This window comes from Cornus florida, unplaced genomic scaffold (assembly GCF_030987335.1).
Source record: "Cornus florida cultivar Cherokee Brave unplaced genomic scaffold, ASM3098733v1 CherokeeBrave_3.0.0_Hap2_Chr10, whole genome shotgun sequence".
Taxonomy (NCBI): Eukaryota; Viridiplantae; Streptophyta; class Magnoliopsida; order Cornales; family Cornaceae; genus Cornus; species Cornus florida.
In genome coordinates, this window is record NW_026775580.1 from 71,911,061 (window position 1) to 71,938,235 (window position 27,175).

Consider the following 27,175-nt stretch of genomic DNA (forward strand, 5'->3'; position numbering starts at 1 on the left):
ATTTAAATCATATACCCTAGGAAACCATGAGGAAGAATTTGCATTGGAGGATCACTTGTTTCTGCTAAAAGAGAAAGAAGAAAAAACTGAGATATTTTATTTTAGTACTAATATGTGAGAATGCACAAATATTATTAAGTTAATAAAAAATGAATAAATTGGTAGATATATATATATATATATATATATATATATATATATATATATAAGAAATTGTTGGAATTGAAATATGAAAAATGAAAGAAGAATGAGGATGTCAAATTCATTATAGTAAACATTGTTGTTTTGCTTATCATTGTCATGCCCACCTTGTGCACTCTCTCACCACAATTGCTATAGAAGGCATTAATGCATCGTTCTAACAAGATTATAATTTCATTTAAATAGATGTGTTTCATCATATTGGTAACCAGTGGAAATAACTATTTAGATTCAAGTAACTCACAAGACATACCTTGTGATAATGAGTCATCACATAATTTAAGAAATATCTGTTAAGAAACTTTGTAAACAATGAAGCGTCACATAATTTAAAAATACTTTTATTAATATTTTTAAACAAAAATCGAACTTTTTTTTTTTTTTTTTTTACATTTTTTTTATTTGTCTGGAATAATGTGAATTAGGCTCTAGAATTTGTAGGGAGAAAATTTTTGGGAAGGAATGGTTTCCTTTTTAAATAGTGGGAATATTATAGATTTTTTTTTTCGTTTACTTTTTTTTTTCTTTTTCTTTGTTATTTTATGTGTGAGAGTTAAATTTTTTTTTTTTTTTAAATGTATGTTTTTTTTTTTTTTTTCTCTTTGGTGTTTTTTTTTTTCTTTTTCTATTTGTTGCGTGTATTTATTTATTTATTTTTGTTTTTAAACAAATATGGTACTTTTTTTTTCCTTTTACATTATTATTTTATTGAATAATGTGAATTAGGCTTTAGAATTTTTGGAAAGGAACGGGTTCCTTTTTAAATAATGGGAATATTATAGTTTTTTTTTTTTCCTTTTAAGTCTTTTTTTCTTCATATTTTTTATTTGTGAGAGTTAAATAAGGTGATTTAATGATACATCATTAGAATTTTTATTTAAAAAATTAGAAATTATATGAATCATAATTAAGGTTGTAAATGAATTGAAAATAAATTAAAAGATAATTTTGGTTCATTTGGAGGGACTCCGAATCAGATGTAATGGCAGAAAACTAAAGGGTTGTAACCTTTATATCGTAATATTTAAAAATAAATAAATTATTACACTTAATAGTAAGAAATTAAAGGGTTGTAACCTTTATAAAGACATTATGAATCATTATATAGTTAATATATATGTTAATAATTTTTTGAAATTTAAATTAAGCAAAAATGTTTGAAGTGGGGTGAGCATGCGTTTTAAAAACAAAAATGTATGCTTTTTTTTTTCCTTTTACGTTTTTCTTTTCCTTTTTCAATTTGTTACGTGAATATTTTTTTGTTTTTGTTTTTAAACAAATAGGGTACATTTTTTTTTTCTTCTGCAATTTTTTGTTTTGTTGGTAATAGTGTGAATTAGGCTTTAGAATTTTTTTTTTAAATGTATGTTTTTTTTTTTTTTCCCTTTGGCTTTTTTTTTTTTTTTCTTTTTCTTTCTGTTTCGTGTATTTATTTATTTTTGTTTTTAAACAAATATGGTACTTTTTTTTTTCCTTTTACATTTTTTTTTTTAAAAATGTAAATTAGGCTTTAGAATTTTTGGAAAGGAACGGTTTCCTTTTTAAATAGCGGGAATATTATATTTTTTTCCTTTTATGCTTTTTTTCTTTTCTTATTTTTAATTTGTGAGAATTAAATAAGGTGATTTAATGACACATCATTAGAATTTTTATAAAGAAAAATTGAAAATTATATGAATCATAAGGGTTGTAAATGAATTGAAAATAAATTAGAAAATAATTTTGGTGCATTTGGAAAGACTCCGAATCAGATGTAATGGCAGAAAACCTTTATATCATAACATTTAAAAGGAAATAAATTATTACACTTAATAGCAAGAAACTAAATGATTGTAATCTTTATAGAGACATTATGAATCATTATGTAGTTAATATATATGTTAATAATTTTTTTAAATTTAAATTAAGGAAAAATGTTTGAAGTGGAGTGAGCATGCGTCTTAAAAACAAAAATGTATATATATATATATATATATATATATATATATATATATATATATATATATATATATATATATATATATTTCCTTTTATGTTTTTCTTTTTCATTTTCATTTTGTTGCGTGAATATTTTTTTGTTTTTGTTTTTAAACAAATAGGGTACATTTTTTTTTTCTTCTACAATTTTTTGTTTTGTTTGGAATAGTGTGAATTAGGCTTTAGAATTTTTGGGTGGAATTTTTTGGAAAGGAACTGTTCATTTTTAAATAATGGGAATATTATAGTTTTTTTTATGTTTTTTTTTCCTTACTAAGGAGTATTATTTATTTGAAAGAGTTAAATAAGGTGAATTAATGATACGTTAAATTGAGGTTTTTAATAAATAAAATTTGAAAATTATATGACTCACAAGGGTTGTAAATAAATTGAAAATAAATTAAAAATAAATTGGTAGATAATTTTGGTGCGTTCGTATTGACTCCCAATCAAATGTAATAACAAAAAATTAAAGGATTTTTTGTTTGGAATGGTTATATCCTAAAATTTAAAGAGACACAATCATTACACGTAATGATAAGAAACTAAAGTGGTGTAACATTTAAATAGACATTATGAATCATTATATAGTTAATATATATGTTAACAATTTTTCTAAATTTAACATAAGCAAAAATGTTTGAAGAGGAGTGGATGTGTATTTTAGAAACAAAAAATGTGTGTTTTATTTTCTTTTTACATATTTTTTTCCTTTTTTAGTTGTGAGGGGGTAAAGAAGGTGATTTAATGACACGTCATTGGAATTTTTTTAAAGAAAAATTGGAAAATATATGAATCATAAGTTGATTTAATGTTTAGTATTTAATGAAATAATTTTGTATTTTTTAAAAATCTAAAAATGTTAAGAAATTAGCAACACTTTTAGAATATTTCTAAATTTAAAATAAGCAAAAATGTTTGAAGAGAAGTGGATGTATATTTTAGAAACAAAAAAAGGTGTATTTTATTTCCTTTTACATTTTTTTTTCTTTTTTTTTTTTTACCAAAAATGTTTGAAGTGGAGTGGATATGTTTTTTAGAAACAAAAAAGGTGGGTTTTATTTTCCTTTTATATATATATATATATATATATAGTTGTGAGAGTTAAATAAGGTGATTTAATGACACGTCATTGGAATTTTTATACAGAAAAATTGAAAATTATATGAATCATAAGGTGATTTAATGTTTAGTATTTAATGAAATAATTTTGTATTTTTTAAAAATCTAAAAATATTAAGAAATTAACTACACTTTTAGAATATGTAGGTGCAAAATTTCGCTCAACCATTAATGACTGAGAAAAATAAAACAACTCACTCAAAAACAATAAAAATAAATAAGAACAATGTGTAGAGAATTGTGGAATTGCTTGATCCTTTATTGGAGGTCTTAGCCTCTATTTATATACAAAAGATTGCAAAATTATGGTAGGACTCGCGTTGCTTGCCCTCCAATTCTTTCTATATAACCATACTTTTCTAATAGAGTTCTTTCCATTGTTGAATTTTCCATACATAGAACTTGCCTTGTACAGAACTTCCTATCCGAATTTTCCTTCTACGGTAAATTCTTCAAATGGTAGGATTTGTGCATTCTTGGGCTGAATATATTTTGATCCGGCTGGGCTTGGGTAACAGGCCGGATGTTAAATACTCATATCTGGGCTGACGACAAGCTGGGCTGATGGCTTCTTGAGTCGGCCTTGATGGAATGGTCTTGGGCTGTAAATACCCTCAACTTGGGCTTGAGCATGATGGGCCTTATATGTTCTTGGCCTGTAGATATGGGTAGTGGTGACGTGTGCGTTTTTTATTGGAGGGAGTTTTTTTCCCTCCACACTTTGCCCCAAATTCCATTTTTAATTGAGTGACGGCTCCTATTAAAGAGGGAATTGAAACTGGTTTTCACTTTGCTTCAGAAACGGTTCGTGGCCTTTCGTTATTACTTCCGTCGCACAAGATTTTGCAAGAGTTACATTTGCCCTTGCTGCACTTCTGCGTCCTTCATTTCATCGTTTCCTTCGCTTTGTCAGGTTAGTCTCGCATCTTTCTCTTCAATCTTTCATTATGAGTACTTCATCTACTCCCGAACGTGTAGACCTTGGGGATTCTGAATCCACACCTTCATCTTCCCCCATTCGCATTAGGGCTCCCCCTCCTAGGGTTTCTACAGATCGCCCTTCGTTGAATTCATCAGGTACTTCCCCTCTTCCAACCGAAACATCCACCTCAGGCTCTGATTACGTTCTTACCCATGAAGAGAAGAAAGCAATCATCTCTATTCGCCGCATCAAATTCTCTATTGCTTCGGTAATGGAAGAATTTGATGTTCCTGAAGGAGTAGACATTGCAGAATATCCCGAGGGTGCCGATTTCACCTCCGGCGAGGGAATTGAGGAGGATGAGTTGCTTCTTTCTGTAGGGCACCTTAACGCCCTCCGATTCCCTCTTCACCCCTTCTATCATTTAGTTTTCAATAAGCTAGGTCTTGCCCCCCTTCAAGTAAATCCCAATTTCTTTCGCATCCTTTCGGCGTTGTTGGTGCGCCGGAAATTAGAGGCTCTGGATTTGACCCTTGCCGACCTTCTGCTTACTTACAATATATCTAAGCATGGGACCGAGCCTAGTCGCTTCTTTTTTACCTCTCCCCTTCATCAAAGGATATGCACGAACCTTCCTTCATCCGAAAAGAAATGGAAAGAAAGGATGGTTGTAGTTAAAGGGAAATGGTTCGTGTCCCAATCAATTGCGCTTCCCATTCCGCGCAAATTCGGGAAATTAGGTATAGAATATTTAACCTCCCTTCATACCAAGTGTTCTGGCTGTTTTCCTTGCCAAGTCTTAATATTTTGCCGTATTTATGAATTTCTTGGTATTTTTTCAGCTTCATTCCCGGCCTCCGCAGCAAGGAACAGACTTTCTTTTCTTGATGAACGAGTCTGGAGTAACCCCTCGCCTATCGAGAACCTGCTAACTTCCTCCAACCTCAAGGACATTGCTTCCAGTGCCATTGCTGCAGACCTCATGGACCTGGCTTTACCATCCTTTGACAGTTTCCCTATGACCGAGGAGGAGATACGGCGGGCTGAGGCTTTAAAAAAGAAAGCCGGAGATGCCCAACCCTTGGTCGTCATTGGATCAACTGAGGATGAGGTGGAGGTTGAGGAACCACCATTGAAGAAATCTCGCCTCAACCCCTCTTCCTCTGGCAAGGGCAAAGTCCCCTCTAAAAGCAGAGGGAAAAAAGCTGGGGAGGCTGAACCTGAAGATGAAGTCAGGGCCTTTGTTCTTGCTGAGACTGGAGCTCCTTAGACTCCTTCCTTCACCAGGGCTGACAGGTCAGTCCTACACTCAGGGGATTCTGTGGTTACAGACCCTTCAGCTGCACTGGCGGTGGCTCGAGGAATGTGGCTCCCAAAGGACGAGGAAGCCATCAGCCAAATGGGTTGGAGCAACTTCTCCCCTTTGCCCCAGTCCGGGCCATAGAGGTTCGCATTGCACCTTCAGAATTATGCTACTCTTGCCTGCTTGTGTTTCTATTTATACTTATATTCGCTTCCCTGTTAAACAGAGTCTATACCACACCATGGCCCTCTGCGCCACTGCTGAAGCTCAATCCCTCTCCATCAAGAAGTTGGAAAAGGATCTTGACAATGCAGAGAAGAGAGCCACTACTGCCTCTACCAATCTGAAGATAGCTTCTGAAGCCAAGGATGCGTATAAGAGGCAGTTGTCAGCCTCTGAGGCTAAGGTGGATTCTCTTCAGGCCGAGGTTCAACGCCTGACCGAGGCTCTTACTACTTGCTTCAAGGCGGGGAAGCAAATGCAGGGGCGCTATTCCTGTCTGGCGCACCTGGCTAGTGCTAAGGCGTTCCGGTCTGGCTATAATCAGGGCTCAGGCCCTAAGACGATGGATCCGGACGCCTTTAACAAGCAGGTGGGGGTGCACTTCCCATATGATGAAGGGCCAGAGGCTTTGGAAGCTGAAATTCGCTTTGCCGAGATGGTGAAGGCACACCTGAAGGGTACTCCTAGCTCACCTGCTCCTGCGGCTACCTCAAGTCCTAATGTAGTGGATGCTTTTGAATCTTCTCCCTTCGATCCGAAGAGGAAGTAGAACTATGTATTTTGTTTTTATGAACAGCCTGTTTTGGGATAATGAATATAACTTTTCGTTTTAGGCTTGCCTGACTTGTTTTTGCTATATGCTCTTGATATATTTCTCTGACTAGTAATGTGTTTAAACACTAAACATTGTCTTTATACTTCGGATTTATGCTATCCGTGAAAATGCAAGGATTGTGGGAAGAAGGAGATCCCTTTTAACAGTTTAGTTGATATCACAGGACGAGTCGTATGGACAATGATTTAACTGTTAAATGAACCTTCCTCGCCTTCTACTTGCCTTCAGTATACATACTCTTTCCTTCTCATGTGTTCCTGATGTGGGGTGGAATATGATGAACTTATGACATATCTGCATACACAAGGTATTAAACACTTGGAGTCCGGAGGAAAGAGTTCTGATCTGAATAGGACACTTAGGGTCCGAAGCTGCCTCGGATACTCAGGATCCGAGGCGAATTATACATTCCCTGGCGTGGAGCCGGAGGGGGGTTTTGCCGAACCGAACACGTAGGGTCCGAGGCGAGATTTTCGCCGAGCCGAACACTTAGGGTCCGAGGCGAATGACCTATTCTCCGGCGCTGAGCCCGAGGGGAGGTTTAAATGAATCACTCCCCGGCGCTGAGTCAGAGGGGAGGTTTTGCCGAGCCGGACACTTAGGGTCCGAGGCGAGATTTTCGCCGAGCCGAACACTTAGGGTCCCAGGCGAATGACCTATTCTCTGGCGCTGAGCCCGAAGGGAGGTTTAAATGAATCACTCCCCGGCACTGAGCCAGAGGGGAGGTTTTGCCGAGCCGGACACTTAGGGTCCGAGGTGAGAGAACTACTCCCCGGCGCTGAGCCTGAGGGGAGGTTGTGCCGAACCGGACACTTGAGGTCCGAGGTGAATGAATTACTCCCCGGCGCTGAGCCCGAGGGGAGGTTTAAATGAATCCCTCCCCGGCGCTGAGCCAGAGGGGAGGTTTTGCCGAGCCGGACACTTAGGGTCCGAGGCGAATGAATTACTCCCCGGCGCTGAGCCTGAGGGGAGGTTTATTTCATATTTTTCCTCAAATCACTTATTATGAGGCTAAAGACTCAAAAATGATAGGAGGGCAAGAAAGCGAGTAACAGTGGCTGTGAAGTTCTCCATTTGTCGACTTTAGAGACCTGCCTCCACTGATACTCCCTTCTTGGCAGCCAAATGTTGTGGACCGCGCATATATGAACCGCATTTATTCTCTATTTCTATCCGATGTGGGACATAGACTAAATTTTATCAAAAAAGTCGGTGTAAGGAATGCCTCTGGTATTGAGCTTGACAGCTTTAAATACCAGTGGGCCCTCCTTACACCGTAATTAACTATTTGAATATTCCCATATATAACAGAATGTAGCACATACTGTTTTATCGATGTGGGATAGATAGTTTTAAGCACAGGCCATAATTCATGTGTTTTGTGTCTTGTGTGCTTGTTGGTTTTTGTGTTTGTGTTTTGTTCGTTTTTGTTTTTGTTTTGTAAAAATCATTGTTTTGTGCGACTTGGCATGAAATCATTGTTTTGTGCGACTTGGCATGCGCATAAAAATTGCGTAATCATAGAGTTCGTATGACTCCCCATTTTGATAAAAGAAACAAAAACAGAGGAGAGTGATATTGAATAGAGAAGCAAAATAAAGAAAAGTTTGGCTAACTGCGGACATATTCAGCCTTATTTGTGAAGAACTTATAGCAAAATTGACAAACTTAACTAATGGAAATACCTTTTCAGGTGTATTGCGTTCCAAGGACGCGCAATGGGGCGTCCGCCAGCTTCGGCCAAACGATATGCTCCTTTCCCCACTACTTCGGTAACTCTGTAGGGTCCGGTCCAATGAGGTTCCAGTTTCTTTACATGAGCTGTCTCCTGCTTCAACACCCAATCGCCTACCACAAAACTCCTGAACCTGACGCGTTTGTTATAACTGTTACACACCTGTTGTTGGTAGGCCGCGAGTCGAATTGCTGCTGCATCTCTCCTTTCGTCCACCAAATCAAGGCTATGTTCGAGTTGTTGCTCATTGTTCCCCTCCAGCACCAAGGATGTCCGAAGGGTTGGGATTATGGACTCGGTAGGAATGACAGCTTCGGACCCATATGCCATAGCAAATGGGCTTTCTCCCGTGGGTCGTCTTGGAGTGGTTCGATAGGCCCAAAGCACTTGAGGGAGATTCTTGTACCACTTTGTCTTCAATTTCTCCAATTTTTTCTTTAAGCACCCGAATATCGTGCGATTAGTTATTTCAGCTTGCCCATTGCCTTGTGGATGACTAACTGCAGCCAACTTTTGCAAGATTCCATGTTCGCTAAAGAATTTCCTTGTACTTCTGTTATCGAGGTTCTTACCATTGTCCATTACGATGACTTTTGGTACCCCAAACCGGCAAATAATGTTGCTCCAAATGAAATGCTTTACTTCTTCGTGGGTGATGCTAGAGAAGGCTTCAGATTCCACCCACTTGGTGAAGTAATCCGTAGCCAGAAGCACATGCTCCTTTTTGTCCATGGTTTTGGGCAATGGTCCTACTATATCAATCCCCCATTGGGCGAACGGCCATGGATTAGCCATGGCGTGCAAACCCTCGGCAGGTTGGTGCTTTATTGGACCATAACGCTGACACTTGTCACATCATCTTGAGTACTCCTCGGCATTCCGAGCCAAGTATGGCCAGAAATAACCTTGGGTCAGAATTTTGTGTGCAAGGGATCTTCCTCCGGAGTGGTTTCCACAATCTCCTTCATGAACTTGTTTTAGAATTGTGAGAGCCTCAGTAGGGGTTACACACTTGAGATAGGGACCGGAGAATGACCTTCGGTACAACTGGTTATTAATGATGGCATACTTAGCCGCGGTAAGCCTAAGCTTCCTTGCCTCAGCTTTCTGATTCGGGAGAACCCCTTCCTTGAGGTAGGCTTCGATTGGATCAATCCAGCAGGGCTCGCGTGGTACTTCCGGGATCACCATCACCTCTTGCTGGGGATTAATGCTAGGTCCTTCGAGAACATCGATTGGAACAAGCCGAACCAATTCTTCATCTGAAGACGATGCGGCTGCGGCCAATCGATCTGCTTCGGCATTTTCATCTCGTGGTACCTGATGGAACTCGATTTGATTGAACTCTCGGATAGCACTTTCTACAGCATCTTTGTATGACTTCATACGTTCCTCCTTGGGAGAATATTGCCCTGTCACTTGATTGATCACAAGCTGTGAATCACTAAAAACTTTTAAACATCGTACCTGTAGCTGTTTAGCTAGCCGAAGTCCGGCGAGCATTGCCTCATACTCGGCCTCGTTATTAGTAGATGGGAAATCTAGCAGAATTGACTGCTGCAGCTTGGTACCCTCGGGTGTTGTGATGTCAATACCAGCCCCTGCCCTCTTCCGGTTGGACGAGCCATCAACTCGTAACTCCCAGTATGGTTCTGGAAGTGTCGGTTCCTCAGGTTGATCTTCGTACTCTAGTAGGAAATCCGCTACCGACTGCCCCTTGTGAGATACCTTCGGTGCATAGGTGATGTCAAAAGAGCTAAGTTCAATAGCCCATTTTGTAATTCGACCAGACAGGTCTGGTTTAGCTAGGATAGCTCGTATAGGGTAATTTGTAAGTACCACTATGCTGTGAGACTCGAAGTAATGTCGAAGTTTCCTCTTGGCATAAATTAACGCCAGGATTACCTTTTCTGTCTTGCTGTACCGTGTCTCGGCATCCGTCATAGTTTTGCTTGTGTAAAAGATTGGGTGCTGAACCTTGTCTTCTTCTTTGATCAACACTGCACTTGTTGCTACAGCTGATACTGCCAGGTACAGGATAAGAGTGTCTCCGGGCGTTGGAGCAGAAAGGATTGGGGGTTTTGCCATGTAGCTTTTCAATTGATTGAGAGTTTCCTGCTGCTGAGGTCCCCACATATCTTTGTTTTTGGATCGAATAGCATCAAAGAAAGGTTTATACTTATCAGATAATCGGGATATGAACCGGCTGAGAGCCGCAATTCGGCCGGTTAGAACTTGCACTTCCCTGCGAGTTTTCGGTTCCTGGTTCTGTATGAGTGCCTTTGCTTGAGCTGGGCTTACTTCTATTCCTCTTTTATTTACGACGTGCCCAAGGAACTGTCCTGACGAAACGGCGAAGGAGCACTTGGTGGGGTTCAGCTTCATATTGTATCTCTTGAAAGTATCAAAGACCTCCTGGAGGTGCTTCGGGTGGTCCTCTTTCCGTATACTTTTAACCACCATATCATCGATATAGGCTTCAACTGTATTGCCCAGCAAATTACTGAAAATTTTATTGACAAGTCGCTGGTAGGTGGCTCCGGCATTCTTTAGACCGAAGGGCATCACTCTGTAGCAGTAAGTGCCCGTTTCTGTGATGAAAGCAGTTTTCTCCTCATCTTCAGGATTCATGGGAATCTGATTATAGCCAGAGTATGCGTCGAGGAATGTGAGCCTTTCATAACCCGTCGTAGCATCCACCATTTGATCAATCTTGAGCAGAAGAAAGCTATCTTTTGGGCAAGCTTTGTTAAGGTTGGTATAATCTACGCACACCCTCCATTTCCCATTCTTCTTTTGAACGACTACTACATTCGAGAGCCATTGTGGGTATTGCACCTCTCGAATGAATCCTGCTTGTAACAGTTTATTCACTTCCTCGGCTATTATGCGATTGCGTTCAGGTGCGAACCTTCGGTGCCTCTGTTTGACTGGCCTGAATTCTGGGTTAACCCTCAGACTATGGCATGAGACTGTAGGATTGATCCCCACCATATCTGAGTGATCCCAGGCAAAGACATCCGAATTGCACCGAATAACCCTGATCAATGCTTCCTTCTCTTCGGCTGTGCAAGATGAGCCAATGTAGGTGATCTTCTGAGGGTCTCCGACGACTACCTCTACAGCTTCGAGGGACTCCTCGGTAGGTGCCTCAACTTCGGCTTCTTCCTCTGCCTTGAGATACTTGGGCAGAGGATACTGTAGCTGCTATTTGATTGCGTCTTTGGGATTCGCCTCTGACTGAGGTGATTTCGACGCTTTCTTTGCTTCGTGTAGCGTTAGCATGTAACATTCTTTGGCAGCAACCTGGTCTCCCCAGAGGTCGATGACCTCCCTGCCATCCGGGGATAAACACCTCATTACTTGATGAAGTGTAGAAGGGACTCCATTCATACGATGGATCCAACCTCTTCCCATAATGAGGTTATAAGATGGATGAATCTCTGTCACGACGAAGTTTTCCTTTAGAGTTCTCTTTGCTGCAGTAACGGATAGATCGACCACCCCAAGCGGATTCACCTTAGTACCATCAAATCCCATTAGGGGGCCGGAAGTTGGCCTGATGGATGATGGCGAAATCCCCAACTGATCAAAAGCTGTTTTTGTAATGATGTTGGCGCTACTTCCCGGATCTACCAGCACTCTCCTGATCATGTAATTCGCTACCAGGCGGCCGATGACCAAGGGGTCCTCATGCGGGCGCTGGACTCTAGAAAGGTCATTGTTACCGAATCCAATGTTGATGCTGCCTGGTGCAACTGTGTTTACCGAAGACAACCTGCGTAACTTATGAGCCTCTCGCAGCCTGGATCTGTACAACTCTTCAGATTCTTCATCATCCTCTGACCTTCCGTGTATGGCATGGATAACCTTTACTTGACCGCTCTCTACCCGTCGAGGGTTAACCTCCCGAGGTCTTACGTGCTCCTTTGTGGCGAGATACTCCACCAATTCTCCTCTCGCTATCATGCTTTCTACTTGTCGCTGTAGGGACCTGCAGTCATTGGTGGTATGCCCATAATCTCTATGGTAGGCACAATGTTTGCTTTTGTCCCTCTGCTCCAAGGGTTGCTTCATGGGCTGAGGAGTTGCGAACCTCGTCTTATTCTCTTGGAATAGGCGCGCCAAGGTAGTACGGAGAGGGGTAAGCCTGTCCTCTGTCCTTCGCCTTTTCTCAGACGCTTGGGTGACTTGTGTGGCGGTATGAGGGACCTTCTGCATCCTTGTGCTTGCAGCTTTCTCTCGAGACTTGTTTTTCACCGTGACGAGGGTAGCGTGCTGTGCACGGTGGGCTACGTTTTCCTCCAACCGGATGTAGATTTGTGCCCTAGCGTTCAAAGTCTGCATATCCGGGGGGGAATATTTGACTAAGGATGTGTGAAACTTGGTTCCCTGGATCATCGCCAACTTAAACGTTTCGATTGCCGTGGCAGGATGGCAATCTGCTATCTCCGAGGCCTCCATGTTAAACCTGGATAAAAAATCTTGCAAAGTTTCTCCCTTCCTTTGCCTTATGGTGAAAAGGCTGGCGATACTTTTCTTCTGCTTCTTATTTCCGCAATACTGGGCTAAGAACATGATGCACAAGGTCTCATAGTCAGGGATAGACTTGTGTGGCCTATTCCTGAACCATTCTAACGCTGCTCCGGTTAAACTGGTAGGAAAAACTTTACACATCCACGGATCGTTATGATCGTCCAGTGCCATCTTTTGCTCATAATGATCAAGATGCCGAGAGGGGTCTCCTGCCCCATCGAACTGGGTGAAGGATGGCATAGTGAACTTCTTCGGCCTCTCCACAAGGTACACCTCGTCAGTAAAGGGGGTCTTGACCAAGGAATTCTTGTGCTCTCTAGCCATCTCGGCTGGTGTCTGGACTCTCAAGAGCTTCTTTTCGTCGAAGGCATCTTATACACGTGCGCCATCCGGAACGCCATTGGACCATACCGTAAGCCTATGGCTGGACTCGGCCTGTTCGTCCTGAGTGCGATGCGGGAGATTATCAGAAGCAACCGCCTCGGACCTCGTCCCTTGCTTTTGCTGAACCTCACTAGGTCGAGCCCCGTTGAGTGGTGTCTCGTTGGCTGGAGGCTCGTGAACCGGAGGTAAATTCCGGGTGGGAGGTGGTGCCGCAGCATCGCCTGGTGGTGGTTGTGGCGTTAGCCTGGCCATGGCCATGTGCAGCGTATGAGACTGCTGCTGAAGCGTAGCTATCTGGGCGACACTCGTATCGTTTGCTTGCCGGAGTGTCTCAAATTGGTGCAAGAACTCTTCTCGCATCTTTTGCATCAATTCTATCTGTTGATTCATTACTGACTCTACGTTTGACATTCCAGACACGATTAAAGGATTTATTTTGAAGAACAAGTGGGAGTATATTTCTATACGGTTCCCACAGACGGCGCCAAAGTGTAGGTGCAAAATTTCGCTCAACCAATAATGACTGAGAAAAATAAAACAACTCACTCAAAAACAATAAAAATAAATAAGAACAATGTGTAGAGAAGTGTGGAATTGCTTGATCCTTTATTGGAGGTCTTAGCCTCTATTTATATACAAAAGATTGCAAAATTATGGTAGGACTCGCGTTGCTTGCCCTCCAATTCTTTCTATATAACCATACTTTTCTAATAGAGTTCTTTCCATTGTTGAATTTTCCATACATAGAACTTGCCTTGTACAGAACTTCCTATCCGAATTTTCCTTCTACGGTAAATTCTTCAAATGGTAGGATTTGTGCATTCTTGGGCTGAATATATTTTGATCCGGCTGGGCTTGGGTAACAGGCCGGATGTTAAATACTCATATCTGGGCTGACGACAAGCTGGGCTGATGGCTTCTTGAGTCGGCCTTGATGGAATGGTCTTGGGCTGTAAATACCCTCAACTTGGGCTTGAGCATGATGGGCCTTATATGTCCTTGGCCTATAGATATGGGTAGTGGTGACGTGTGCGTTTTTTATTGGAGGGAGTTTTTTTCCCTCCACAGAATAGTATAGAATAGATATAGATATATGAGTAAAAGCGTCAGTATGTGTATAATTAGTTTTTTAGTGACAATATTTTGGGCTACATATATATATATATATATTTCTAGTTGAATGCCAAAATCTGGGGCAATGGCTCCATATGCTTATGTGTGGGAGAGACAGTTACAAATTCAATAAAACCATTTTGGGGTAAATAATTTGAGTTCCACTACAATTTAAAAAAATCCTTGAAATCTCTTTCCAAATACAATGAAAGAAATAGGAAAGAAGACGCTACAAATGAGGCATATAGTGATTGCAAGGCCTAATGAAGGTTCCAATGTAGCATAAAAACCAGTCATGAATGCAACCACCATTGCTCCCATGGCAGCTACAATGAGCAGAAAAGCAAAGGATTGGCGCTGCATACGCTTATTCTCGTTCTCATAATCATTAAGAATATAAGTGGATGAAATTAAGAGGAGAAATACAGCAATAATGGATAAGACCATAGCAATAGTATCGGTCACAGCAAATGCTATGAAAGCTGCCCGTCTCGCTAATACTGCCATGCCTTTGTTTACTCCATTGTTACTTTCGAATCCACCTGGCACCGTGAAACCAGCTGTAAATGTTATCGTTGCAATAAGTGCAGCCACTATCAATGCCGTGTCCGCAAGTTTTGTGATTTCTTGGTTTATATTGTTTTCTGTCTTCGGAGCTTCGTCTTTTTTGTGTACTTTGAATTTGTTTCGGTAACTTTCTGGTTCCTGCATTTTTGTTCTTTGATAATCAGTTCAAAAATAGCAGCGATATTTAATGCCGGAATTTGGGGGCAATGCCTCCGTGTGTGTGTGTGGGAGAGAGAATATATATAAATTGTTTGAAAGAGCAACTGGCTTTCATTGATTTCGCTTTGCCGCCAAATTAGCCATTCTATAGCAGACAACAAATACAGATAAATAAAGAGTCCTCTAAAATAGCAACAACGACATAATACTAATCTAATTGACAACAAATACGGATAAACGAAGGGTTCCTCTAAAAAAAAAAAAAAGTAACGGCACACAATAATAATTTGATTCACAAATGGAGTAAAGAGAGGAAAAAAAAATAGATCTGTCGGGTTTAATCCTAAAAAAATGGATATAATACTCCTCTTATTGGGACACGTTAGTATGTAGAACACAATCTATCATGATGGAACAGAACTGAATTATTATTTATATAACTATGCAACCAAATGAAAAGAGTGGTAAATAATTTTTATATATATAGTACGTACTATGTTGTAATGTAATAATAAACATATGTATATGTATAATTTTAATCGGATTATTATCGTATCAGATTACTTATAATTTATATCCGATTTGTTAAGGTAACTGATTATCGGATTTTTTTTTTCAATTGATATTCAAATAAGCGGATCCAGGGACGAACTAGGGGGGCAAGAATGAATTTTTTTAATAATTTCAAGGGTTCAATAGCAATATTTTAAGGGTATGTAATAGAAAAAGGAAAAAATAGTTGTCTATTAGTAAAAAAAAAATTATTTCGGAGGGATTACTTTAGGTCTGTCCCTGATCGAATCGGACTCGGATCAAAAACTAATCAATTGACAGGTATAACTATCATGCATTATTTATTTATTTATAAGTAATGTTGTTGGCCTGCACTGGACCATATATGGTTGGAAAGGTCACACAATTGCCTGAGCCGACCCGCTCTATTTTGTATTTTTTTTTTTGTCTAATTTTTCTTTATATACCGGATCAAATACACTTCAACAGTAATTTACATGAATAAAAAGTTGATAAATATCTTTAAATACTACCATACTCTACTTTATGATGTCTGAATGATAAGAGAGCTGTGCGCCGGGTGCCCAGTGCCCACACAAAATTTTATACATCTGCTTCCTTGGTTAGTGTGGGCTTCCAGCTTTATAAAATTTTTACGCATTCTGAAATACAACGTTATATAACAAATTCTATGAATTAAAAACCAAAGGATTATATAACAGTAAAACATTTTAGGCATTAATTGTTCCTTTGTAAAATAGTAGCACTCAAATTTTTTTTTTTTTTTTAATTTTTGTTATTGATTAATTTTTTTACCTTTGGAGTTGGCATGACAAAACGTGAATGCTTACCTGCAAATTAATTTAAAACGGAGACTATCGAGCAAAACATTATTAATTTTTTTTAAATTATAGATGTGATAGTATTATATACATCAAAATTTAAATAGATAATGAGGAAAGATATATTTCGTGATTACCTTGGTGACGATAAATTGTTGCTGCGTGTAAAACTGTTCTTCCATTTAGTCCACTGTAAGTTGATAATATACAATTCTCCAACAATTTGGACACAATATTTGATTTACCTCTCTCTACCGCGAGAAAAAGGGGAGTGTCGTCGACATTATTGGGTAGATATTCAAACTCGGAGTCTTCTGTTGTCAAAATCTCAACCACATCAAGATTGTTTTCATTTCGCACAGCCTCGTGCAACGCCGTGTCACCCTCCACATTTCTCATCCTCGGCATCTCCTTGGTGGTTCTAGTCCCCCTTTCAACATCCGTGTCTTTTTTTGCATAGTCAATAAGTTCCCGTACTACATCTGCATATCCATTCCTGGACGAAATATGAAGTGAAGTGTCACCTTTGTTATTCACCGAACAAAGCAGTGATTGGCCACACTTGTCTAAGATCACTTTCACACAATGCGTTTGGCCGCGACATGGAGGACTGTGTTCTTTTGGGGGGTCACTTGGACTTCAAGTTGATCAGTATTTTGTGTGATCAGGACATCAGTATTTCCCTCTACAGCAGCCTTGTATATATGACTGGATCCATCGAGTTTGTCCCTGCAGTTAGCTACTTGTGATTGTGTATTTAACTATTTATACACTTGCCCGGTTGACTTTAACCTTCTACTTTAGATATAAATAAATACCACTAGACTTGATAGATTGCACGGACTTGAGAGAAATTAAAGAGAAAAACTAGAAAAAAACTAAAATACAGAATTTAGAGTAAGTACTCCTATTCATAGAGCAGCAATATTTTTAATTTTTAAAGTTATCAATCTGAACAGATGTAACTATTCGACTATTGAAATTAATAATTAAAATAAATTTAGTGTGCTCAACTGTCACGTATTTTTTAAAATAATATGATCTTAATTACTTATAATAAATGTCTTAATCCGTGCCAGCATGGCCAGCTATTTGTGACTAGTTTTGCTGGTGGGCTTGGGATTTAGTCAAGCTGCTTTGTCCAAGGATACTGTTGAGTTGACTTTAATTTTTTTTTTTTTTTCCCCCTAAGTTGACCTTAATTGGATAATATGGTTGTTACAACTACTTGTATAATTAAGTGATTGTATTTGGTAATATTCAGGCGATTGTATTTTAATGAAAATTAAGGAATCATGGCTTAATATAATGGAGCACATGAATGGATGGGTGAGGGCTCATCAACATGTAAAATGTCCGTCATAAAAATGTTACAAAAAATACTTGTTCAAATTACAAAGACTTGAGGAGCTGCTGTGGTTGTTATAACGCCTTTTTAGCTTAATTTTGTGACTGAATTTTTTTTTTGAAAACCAGAAATTTGTAGTGTATACTGTTTCAGCAAAGAACATGCCGGAGCGGAAGTTATAAATATTTATTAAGGAACCATAAATATAATGAATAATTTGACTTGGTTTAAACCTCTAACAAAAATCATAAAATATTTGACAGACTTTTACAAGACTGACAAAATATGATTTTGGAGTCAATATGTTTTTTGCGGAAAAATGACATGGCTCACTGGGTAAAATAGTGGATTTTGCTCAATTGATGGTTTACACCCAAAAAAAAAAAAAAAAAAAACTCCGGGTCAAAAACGGAATATCAAATTGATTGAAATTCTATCCTACATCTGAACATCTTTGGACCGTACTCCATGATAATTTATCTTACTATTACTAACCCTTAAAATCGTAAGTGACTTAATATATATATATATTGGTTTGAAAATGCTATACTATGCAACCATTTTAAAAAATAAAAATAAAAATAAAAATCATCTAAATTAATTAACTGATTAGGAGAATGAATAAATTGGAAGCAAGTGAATTGGCTACATCAGAATTCGGTTTTCTTCTTCTTAAAATGCAAGAAACTCATCCACACATGCTTCAACCCTTATTTAATAAATAGAATAGAAATTTAAGGCTTTGTCTAAAGTGCGTAGGAGAAAAAAGAAAGGAATAAACTTTTGTGTTTTTATGGGCCAACATTTTTTTATTTCTGTATCAGCATTTTTTTCTGTAGGATCAACTTTTGTTTTGAGCCAAAATTTGATGCCCCCCAAATTTGGAGGCCCTAGGCTTCAAGCTGGGCCGCCTAGGCCCAGGGCCGGCCCTGGGTTGAGTGATTAGTAATATTTTCATTTCATTAAATTACGGAGTATAATTCAGTACAACCCATCAATCTACTCTGTATGACCACCGCCACACCCACCTGAGGCCTCTCTCCCCATCCGAGTTGCACTGAATTGAAATTCGTATGGTAAGTTTTGCAACCATGCTGCCTTTTGATTAATTAGGCTTTGTTGCCTAATGGGCTATCTTAACGTAATTTCAAATTTATTTTAACGTAATTAAGAGATTTTAATAAGTAGCGGGATAAAATTAAGTGATAAAAAGGTAAGAAAGCACATGCCAAAAGTGTGAGTAAAAAGAATGTGCCGAGCGACGCCGGTTAAAAAGAATGACGTCACTTAGTTTACGAGTCTCTCAAAGAAAAAACAAACCATGGTAGAAGAGAAAGAAGTTTGTTTGTTGACGGAAAATAGACGCGAAGTGGTTGTTTGGGGCCATCAATGGAAAAGCTTTGGGGGTTGGGCTGACTGATGATAAGTGCGACTCATTCTTAAAACTCCATGATCAAAGCATACTTTTTCATGCATTTGGAAATTATTCCATTTTTAGGATGAATTTCCCTTTCTCTTCCTTTCCCTTCCTCCTTATCTTCTTCCCCATCAAGGAAATCCATCGGAGATCGAAGAAGAAAGAGAAATTGAGATCGAGGAAGCTAGGGAGAGAAAATGGCTCGCGGGAAGATTCAGATCAAGAGGATCGAGAACTCGACGAACAGGCAGGTGACGTATTCGAAGAGACGAAACGGTCTGTTCAAGAAGGCGAATGAGCTCACCGTTCTTTGCGATGCGAAGGTCTCTATCATCATGTTCTCCAGCACCGGCAAACTCCATGAGTTCATCAGTCCTTCCACCACGTATATATATATAAAAATTCCCCTTTCTCTCTCTCGCTATATATATATACTCTTGCTTTCTCTCTCTAGAATTAATCCTAGCGTTTTTTGTTATGTATTTAATCAGAACGAAGCAACTGTTCGATCAGTACCAGAAGACTTTGGGGATCGATCTGTGGAGCTCACACTATGAGGTTAATTTCTCTCTGTTTCTATCCAAGTATTTGTGTGTTTATATATATATATATAGTTGAGTTATGCTTACGTATGTGTTGAATCATGATGATTTGCAGAGAATGCAAGAGAACCTGAAGAAACTGAAAGACATTAATAGGAAATTGCGGAAGGAAATTAGGTGGGATTTATTGGAGTAGTTGTTGCGTATAATTTGCTCTGTTATTTTGTTGCAATTTTATGAATTAAGTTTTAATTTGGTGTGTTTTGTGTGTGTTGTTGGTATTTTGATGAATTTGGTTGGACCTGTAATGGTTTGCTAGGCAAAGGACGGGTGAAAGTTTGAACGATCTGAGCTATGAGGACTTGCTTCGTCTTCAGGAAGATATGGAAATTTCTCTGAAGATCATTCGTGATCGAAAGGTTCATTTTCTTTATCAGACATACGCTACCTAATGCGTTTTTTTTTTTTTTACCCCTCTTTTGTCTTTCTAACACTTGAGCTTTTATTTATTTATTTACTTTTTGGCTTGGTTTATTTTTCTAACAATTATTTTTTTCTTTTTTATGAAATTTAAGCGGATTGAAATTACATCTTAAAACCGAGACAGTTGTTTTACGAAGAATATTATTGATAATTATTCACAAAATACAATCCTTATGATCTCCAATTGAATCATTTGAGAGAGTCACGAAATTAGATTTTTTGGTCTTTTATTTATTAGTTTGATATCCTTTTAAAAGGCTAATATAGTAAATGATTCTTGAACCATTTATCACTTGGTGGTATATATATATGGAGTATTTTTTATTATTACACTCTTATGGGTTCACTTTTCTTAATGATAGTCTGAATCGAAGTTGACCACGAAGTGTTAATTGTTCTGTAATTATCTAATAATTTCTTCAAATTTTTTTTATGCATATGTATATTATTTTATTTTGATTTCTTTTTATTGAACCAAATAAAAAATAGGAAAATGCTACTCCCTCCCCTGGATGCTTCTTTTTCTTTTCGTTCCCTTCTGGCATATAAGGATACAGATCGAGTTTGATTATCATAATTAAAATAAACCTTTTACCTTAAAATGTATGAAAATATTATTGGACTATAGAACCCTTGGAATTTATATGGTATTAAAAGACCACCATTTAATGTCGATATTTTCTACACTGGGAGGGGGTATATGCTAGTAGGGGTGGCCATTGGGTATGTTTGGGCGGGTTTTGAGTTGGGTATGAATGAATTGAGTGTGAATGGATCATTAGTCCATTCTCAATCTGTCAATGGTGGGTCATAAATGCGCGGGTCAAAACACCACAGGAAAAAACCTGTGATAAAAAGCAAATTTAAAATGACAAATAAAGGTTCATTTTTTTTTTTCTCTCAAATAAGATTTCATTGATTATCATATTAAATTGAAAAACTGAAATCAAAACCTTGTACTTTAAAAAAAACAACTAATAATAATAATAATAATAATAATAATTTTGTTATTTTAAAAAGGGGCAAATTTTTTTTTTTTTTGATAAGTAAGTGAGTAAAATAAATAGAAATAAGAGAACAAAACAGTATAACAGGAAGACGAGAGGAGAGAGAGAGAATGAAACACAAAGTAATTTGATTTTGAAAAATATCACGTGTGGTGGGTTAAGTGGGTACCCACTCTTAACCCACTACCAACCTATTAAATATATTACCTATTAATGATTTATCCATTAATAATTCATTCAACTAAACTAGTCACCCAATACCCAATAATTATTGGGCAGATTTGGATGAATTTTTGGGTTTGGGTATACTTTGCCACGTATATGCTAGTCACAAAACTAAGAACAAAGAATTCTGTCAAATGGATTAATTAAGTCCAAAGATAATAAATAGGTTTGTATGAAAAGAGATGGCTACAAATATTCCAAAATAAGCTAATACTCACTAAAAAAAAAAATTGCATCTTTTAAAAATTCATACCAATCAAACGAATCATAGCATGGGTTTTAGCGCCCTCAATTTAAATTTAAAAATGGGTAAAGTGGGGGGAAAAAAAAAATCCTACTATATAAAAAATGTGCAAGAAACACCCCTACCATTTATTATGTGCATATAAATTCCTATAATTTGAAATTTTATAGTAAATTGCTTCTGGTCATCAATTTTGACCAATTTTTTTTCTTCTAAAAATTCAAAAATACCCTTAATAAAATTTGTGCATAAAAGTGTTTATGATTATTATTTTTAATTTTGTGTTAAGGGCATTTTAGGTATTTCAACCTTCAAATTGAGAAAATGTCCTCATTTGCTCAATTTGAAAAATGTAGGAGAATTTTTTTAACACCAGATTTTTTAATTTTTTATTTTAGCACATTCTGTATATAGATTCATCTAGTCCACGCCAATCTTCTCCATCTTCTCCTTCTTTGCGAACTTCTTTCTTTTTTTTTCCTCTAAAGTTTAAGCAATTGTATATTAATAATATTAAAAATTTACAAAAAAAAAAAATGGGACTGGCCCAAGGCCAAAAGATCAAAGGCCCAAAATAACTTGAGCATCTTTTTGCCTATTGGATTTAAACAAAAAGCCCAAGTGAACTAAGCAGCCCAATCACGGGAGCGGCCCAAGATCTATTCACCACTACTTTGCAGCTTTCTTGGGCCTCATAGTCTATAGAATCTCTTCTGGGCATTACTGCATTTCTTTACTCATTTTGTTCTGAGATTTGGATTAAAACATGTTTTGTGGAATATAGTTTGTTTTTAGTGAAAGAAAAACTCTTTATATATCTCACTTGTTTATTTAACTATTTAAACCCTTTTATCTACAATATAAAAACTATATTGAGTTAAAAGGTAAGCTAGATTTTGTAAGTGATGGCAAAATCATGATTAGTGGAAAACCCAAAAAGGAAGGAAAAATAAATCAATAATTAAGTTTAATTGAAGAAATGGACAAGAACACACTCACAAACACAAATAAAATTGAAAAAGTTCCCTTTGAAGTGACCTTATACTCAATAAAAGATTTATATATATATTCGACTGCACTTCGGAAGATGGTAAAAAAGTCATTTTGCCTTTTTCAGTCCTTGTGCATTTTCTTGGTATATTTGATACATTTTTTTTCATTCTATATGCTTAAATTAATTTATTGTTTTTTCTTTACTTTGTAATGTACATTTATTAGGTATATATACCATGAGAGATAAAATGGGACAACAAAAAAGAGAGAGAAGTTGTAGTGTTGACCGTGAGAGAATGAGTGGATAAAGAAATGGGCAGGTTTTTCAATCGTGAGAGAGAGATCAGTGCATGCTAATTTTATAAAGGGATACTAGTAAGGACAATTTCGTAAAATAAAAGAGCATGTTGATATACTTGGGAAATTTGTAGGGATTATTAGGAAATAGTGTTATGGACCCATATTTACTATTTGATGGAGTCAAAGTCGTAAGGTTTCAAAAAAATGAAGTTGACTAAAGGAAAACTAAGCCCAATCAAAAGAAATTATACCATTCCTTTATATATATGCATATATTTGGTTTTTCTACTTGGCCTTCTGTACATTTTATATCTAATCCTCCTGTGATTAGCTTGGCTTCTATTAATTGTTATGACCTTTTCTATACATTTTATGCTAACAACCTCGATTTTTCTGATGAATGACAGTATAAAGTTATCGGTAATCAGATCGAAACTTACAAGAAGAAGGTTAGTTAATTTGAAAATGCATAATTGTTCATTTCATTTGTTGGTTTACTCTCTCATTGCAGTTCTTGATAATTTTCCCTCTTTGTTTTTTTTGATAAGTGATAATCTTCCCTTCTTCTTACTTGGTTACAGGTAAGGAATGTGGAAGAAATACACAGAAACCTCCTCCATGAATTCGTAAGCATACTGCACTTTTTACTTTATTTTTCCTTTCATTGCATTCAATAGTATCGAAACTGTACATAGGAATCAGAAATAGAAGACCATATCAGTTCAAATTTTAAATGGAGTAGTTTTGATTGATATAGGAGACAAAAGGGGAGGATCCACACTATGGATTAGTTGATAATGGAGGGGATTACGATTCTGTTCTTGGATTCACAGGTGGAGCCGCTAGCATATTAGCTTTACGTCTGCAGCCAAACATGCAGCTTGGTGGTGTTCATGTTGGAGCAGGATCAGATCTCACCACATTTGCCCTGCTTGAATAGCACCTGAAGAGGTTAATTACTGTAGCCAAACATTCAACCCTTAATTATATGTGTTATTTAGAAGTATAACTGAACTAGTTATCTCACAAGTGTGCGCTAGTTTTTATCTATCCATCACAGTTTATCTTTTACTCTACTAGCTGTTTGTATTTTTTTTTTTTTTAACTACCTTCGTTTTCATATATTCAACCGAATTTCATGTTCAATACTTGTTTGATTGCCTCTATAATTTAATCTTCTGTGTTTAGACAGATTATTTTGTGTACTTGTTGTATGTCCAATTATTTTGTTTACTTGTTGACCATACAAAAAATAATTAAACATACCAAAGCATTTTTATGACACAACTTTGGCTGTGTTCGGTTGTATGGAATTGGAGTTTTGGAATTGCAATTAGTGGAAGTGAAGAAATTTTGAAAATGTGTTCGGCTGTATAGAATTGAAGCCTTGGAATTGGTTGAATTTTTGAAAATTTTGGTTCAATTTTCTAAGTTGTGTTTTCCAATTCTACTAATTTCAATTCCATGCAACCGATCATAGCATTAGTTTGATTTTGTGAGTTGTTTTTTTGCAATTTCAATTTCATGTAGCCGAACAAAATGTTTGTGAAGTTCTAAATTAACACGTATGCTTGGTTTTGCATCGATACAAAGAAATTCGAAGAAGACATTTTTCACCCAAACAAAGATTTTATCCCTGTTCAAGGTTCGTTCGTATTGTGGTTTTGTGAAGTCTGATCACGTGAAGGTTTTCAGAGATTCAAATTTGTTGATTGGGTTTTCTACGTTGGCTACTAACATTGAACCGGTTCAACTAGAATCGTAAATTTGGACTTTGTCTATCATCAAAGTTGAACTGTTTCAGGGCCACTTGAACCGGTTCAAGTTGGCCAGTAAATTGCACTACGTAAGATAACAAAGTTGAACTAGCTGAACCGATTCAACTCTTCTAATAAGTTACGTGAATTAAATTCCTTAATATTTTTATACTCTACAAAAAGCAAGTTTTTATAAGACAAGTTGTGTTTCATTATTTGAAATTTTCAAATGACGAATTTAAAAAACAGTTAAACAAACAGGTTTTTGTAGAGTTTTCAGTCAACCAAACAGGTCCGTTAAAGTTGGCTGCCCCAACTACTCACGGAGGGAACCCCACAACATTGTCTGGACTGGGGACATTTTCAATTCTAGAACATGCATCCTCCTATAGTTCTACGTTAGACTATCAACTTTGAATTAATTTGACAACCAATGCAAATACACAGTTTATTAACTTGTTTCTTTCAAACATAGCCAGGTAGTGGGCAACATTAATACTGTAGCCAAACAACTCATCCAAGGTACACTATTATTGAAGATGTTAGAGAAACCATTTTCATAGTAGGAGATTGTTCCTCCTTACCCTTCAGTCCCACAATATTCTTATTCCCACACGGAAGTAAAATCGTTCGATATTTTGTGCGGATTTTTAATAAATAGTGTCAATAAAGACTCTTTTGCCAGATTATTTGATAAGAGAGGTGAAAAGAGTGCAAAAGTTCCGATTCTCCATTTTTCTTGATGAGACTAATATCTCTTTCTTGAAGTGTTTAATTTAACTATTGTCGCATAGTTACTTGTAAGATCGACCCACAAGTTTATATATATATATATATATATATATATATATATATTGTATTAAATAATTGAAGTGAATTACTAAATCTATTTTTTTATTTTTATTACTCAATTATGCTACAAAAAAAAAAAAAAAAAACTCTTCCCTTAATTGTATTAATATAAATAAATAATTAAAAATATAATTCACTACAAATATTTAGGTTTAAATATCACTACTAGTATTATTATTATTATTATTATTCTCATACACACATATATATATATATATACTCTCGCTAAATGAGAGAATAATTTTCTAGTCCCTACCTCGGTCAGCTATCAATATTACACTCCCAGAATATTTTTACTCTCTTCTCTCTCTCTCACACACACAAACGGCATAAATTAGAGAATAATTCGTATGTATATATATATATATTTTATGTTCCCCATCACTTCTGTGGTCAGTCCATGGACCAACCTGTCAGTCTTACTTGAATACCATCTCTATTTCAACCTCCGATAGATCTCATATCATGTGGACCTGGTGAGGTATGGGGAATATATAAAAATATAGAAATAAATAAAAAAGAGTTCGTTGTGCATTATAGAGCACACTGGTGCTATGTTTAACTGCTTGTCTATTTACCGATAAGCGAAATATTTTTACTTGTTATTAATGTGGCACAAAGTAAAATGACACATGTTTTTTTAATTTAAATAAATAAAAAATAAAAGTTTTAAAAACGTATTTAGGTTAACCCAATAACAAATTAAATCCTAATTCTCTGTTCCTCTCCCCTCTCTCTCTCTCTCTCTCTCTCTCTCTCTCTCTCTCACGCTGTTACTATATCTATCTTTCACTTGAATCCTTTTCCCATACTGTGTTGTATATCTATCTTCTCATCTCTAAGCTCTACCCATCTTTTTCTATATTCTCTGCACTCAATGGACAGAAATGTAGTTTGGACCGTGTAAGTACAGGGGGATGAAGGGCAAACTCAACAGTACACTGTCTACAACCACAGAATCTATTTTCTATGTTTTTGAAACCTATATCTTCTTCTTATCTTACTCTCTCTCTCTAAAATCAAATAAAACCATTTGAAGATTAATGACCAGTGATTGCCCATATTAGCATTAATTCAGTGTTTTAGAAAGAGACAAAATTAAATGATTGATGAAGATATTTTCAAGAGATTTTGTATGATTTGTAATGCTATTTTTCGTGATTGACACTTCTGGATTTATAACCGTGGCAAAATTGCCTGGAAATGTGGAGGTGGTCGGAAATAATAAAAGTTGGGTCTTTGGAGGTGGTTCTTTGCTAGGGCTTGGGGAGGGGGGAGACCGGAGAGAATTACGGATTTAAATTTGGATCCGGTTTGTAAGTAAGAATTTTTTATTCATTGGTGAGTAAGTAAGTATTGTCCATGTTAAATCCATTAGAGTTGTTGATTAATCGACAAAAATGTTTTCTGATCATAAAAAAAATGTTACCCACTTGACAGACTTGCCTCTGCCAAAATTTCCTTGCAATTTCACTGTTCAAACTGCGGTTCTTTGTGTCTAGGCAGTGATAAGTGGGGCTTAGGGGTGCCCCTCATTTTTTTTCTTTTTTATTTATTTCAAACATATATACATATATATATATATAATTTTAAAATTGTATAATTTCTAGAAATTTTGTATAATGTATAATTTTAAAATTTTCTCACATCTAATCTCTTACTTCCAATTTGATCTCTATTTCTTTCTCAGATCACTTTTAATCCTCTCTTTTCCTATACTAGACCGCTCTCTTTCAATTATTCTCCCTTTAATGAAGAATTGAGGACTTTCTAGGTTTGTAGATGATACATGAAA

The 27,175-nt window shown here is 36.8% G+C and overlaps 2 protein-coding genes across 3 annotated transcripts; one reads left to right on the forward strand and one right to left on the reverse strand.

Annotated features, from left to right (window-relative positions):
* Positions 1 to 14,302: 14,302 nt before the first annotated feature.
* LOC132277833 (ankyrin repeat-containing protein At5g02620-like) lies at positions 14,303 to 18,653 on the reverse strand. Its single transcript, XM_059779674.1, has 4 exons — positions 18,589 to 18,653; positions 16,350 to 16,708; positions 16,187 to 16,221; positions 14,303 to 14,836 (listed from the first exon to the last, which is right to left on the reverse strand). The coding sequence occupies exons 1-4, from the start codon at positions 18,651 to 18,653 to the stop codon at positions 14,303 to 14,305; spliced, it is 993 nt and encodes a 330-aa protein (XP_059635657.1).
* Positions 18,654 to 18,918: 265 nt separating this feature from the next.
* Positions 18,919 to 23,962, forward strand: LOC132279647 (agamous-like MADS-box protein AP3). Of its 2 annotated transcripts, none has more exons than XM_059781673.1 (7): positions 18,919 to 19,362; positions 19,469 to 19,535; positions 19,635 to 19,696; positions 19,839 to 19,938; positions 23,179 to 23,220; positions 23,353 to 23,397; positions 23,529 to 23,962. In XM_059781673.1, the coding sequence occupies exons 1-7, from the start codon at positions 19,175 to 19,177 to the stop codon at positions 23,709 to 23,711; spliced, it is 687 nt and encodes a 228-aa protein (XP_059637656.1). In that variant the 5' UTR covers positions 18,919 to 19,174; the 3' UTR covers positions 23,712 to 23,962. The 2 variants fall into 2 exon arrangements, with proteins under 2 accessions (XP_059637656.1, XP_059637657.1); XM_059781674.1 differs by having other exon boundaries at positions 23,605 to 23,962.
* Positions 23,963 to 27,175: the final 3,213 nt, after the last annotated feature.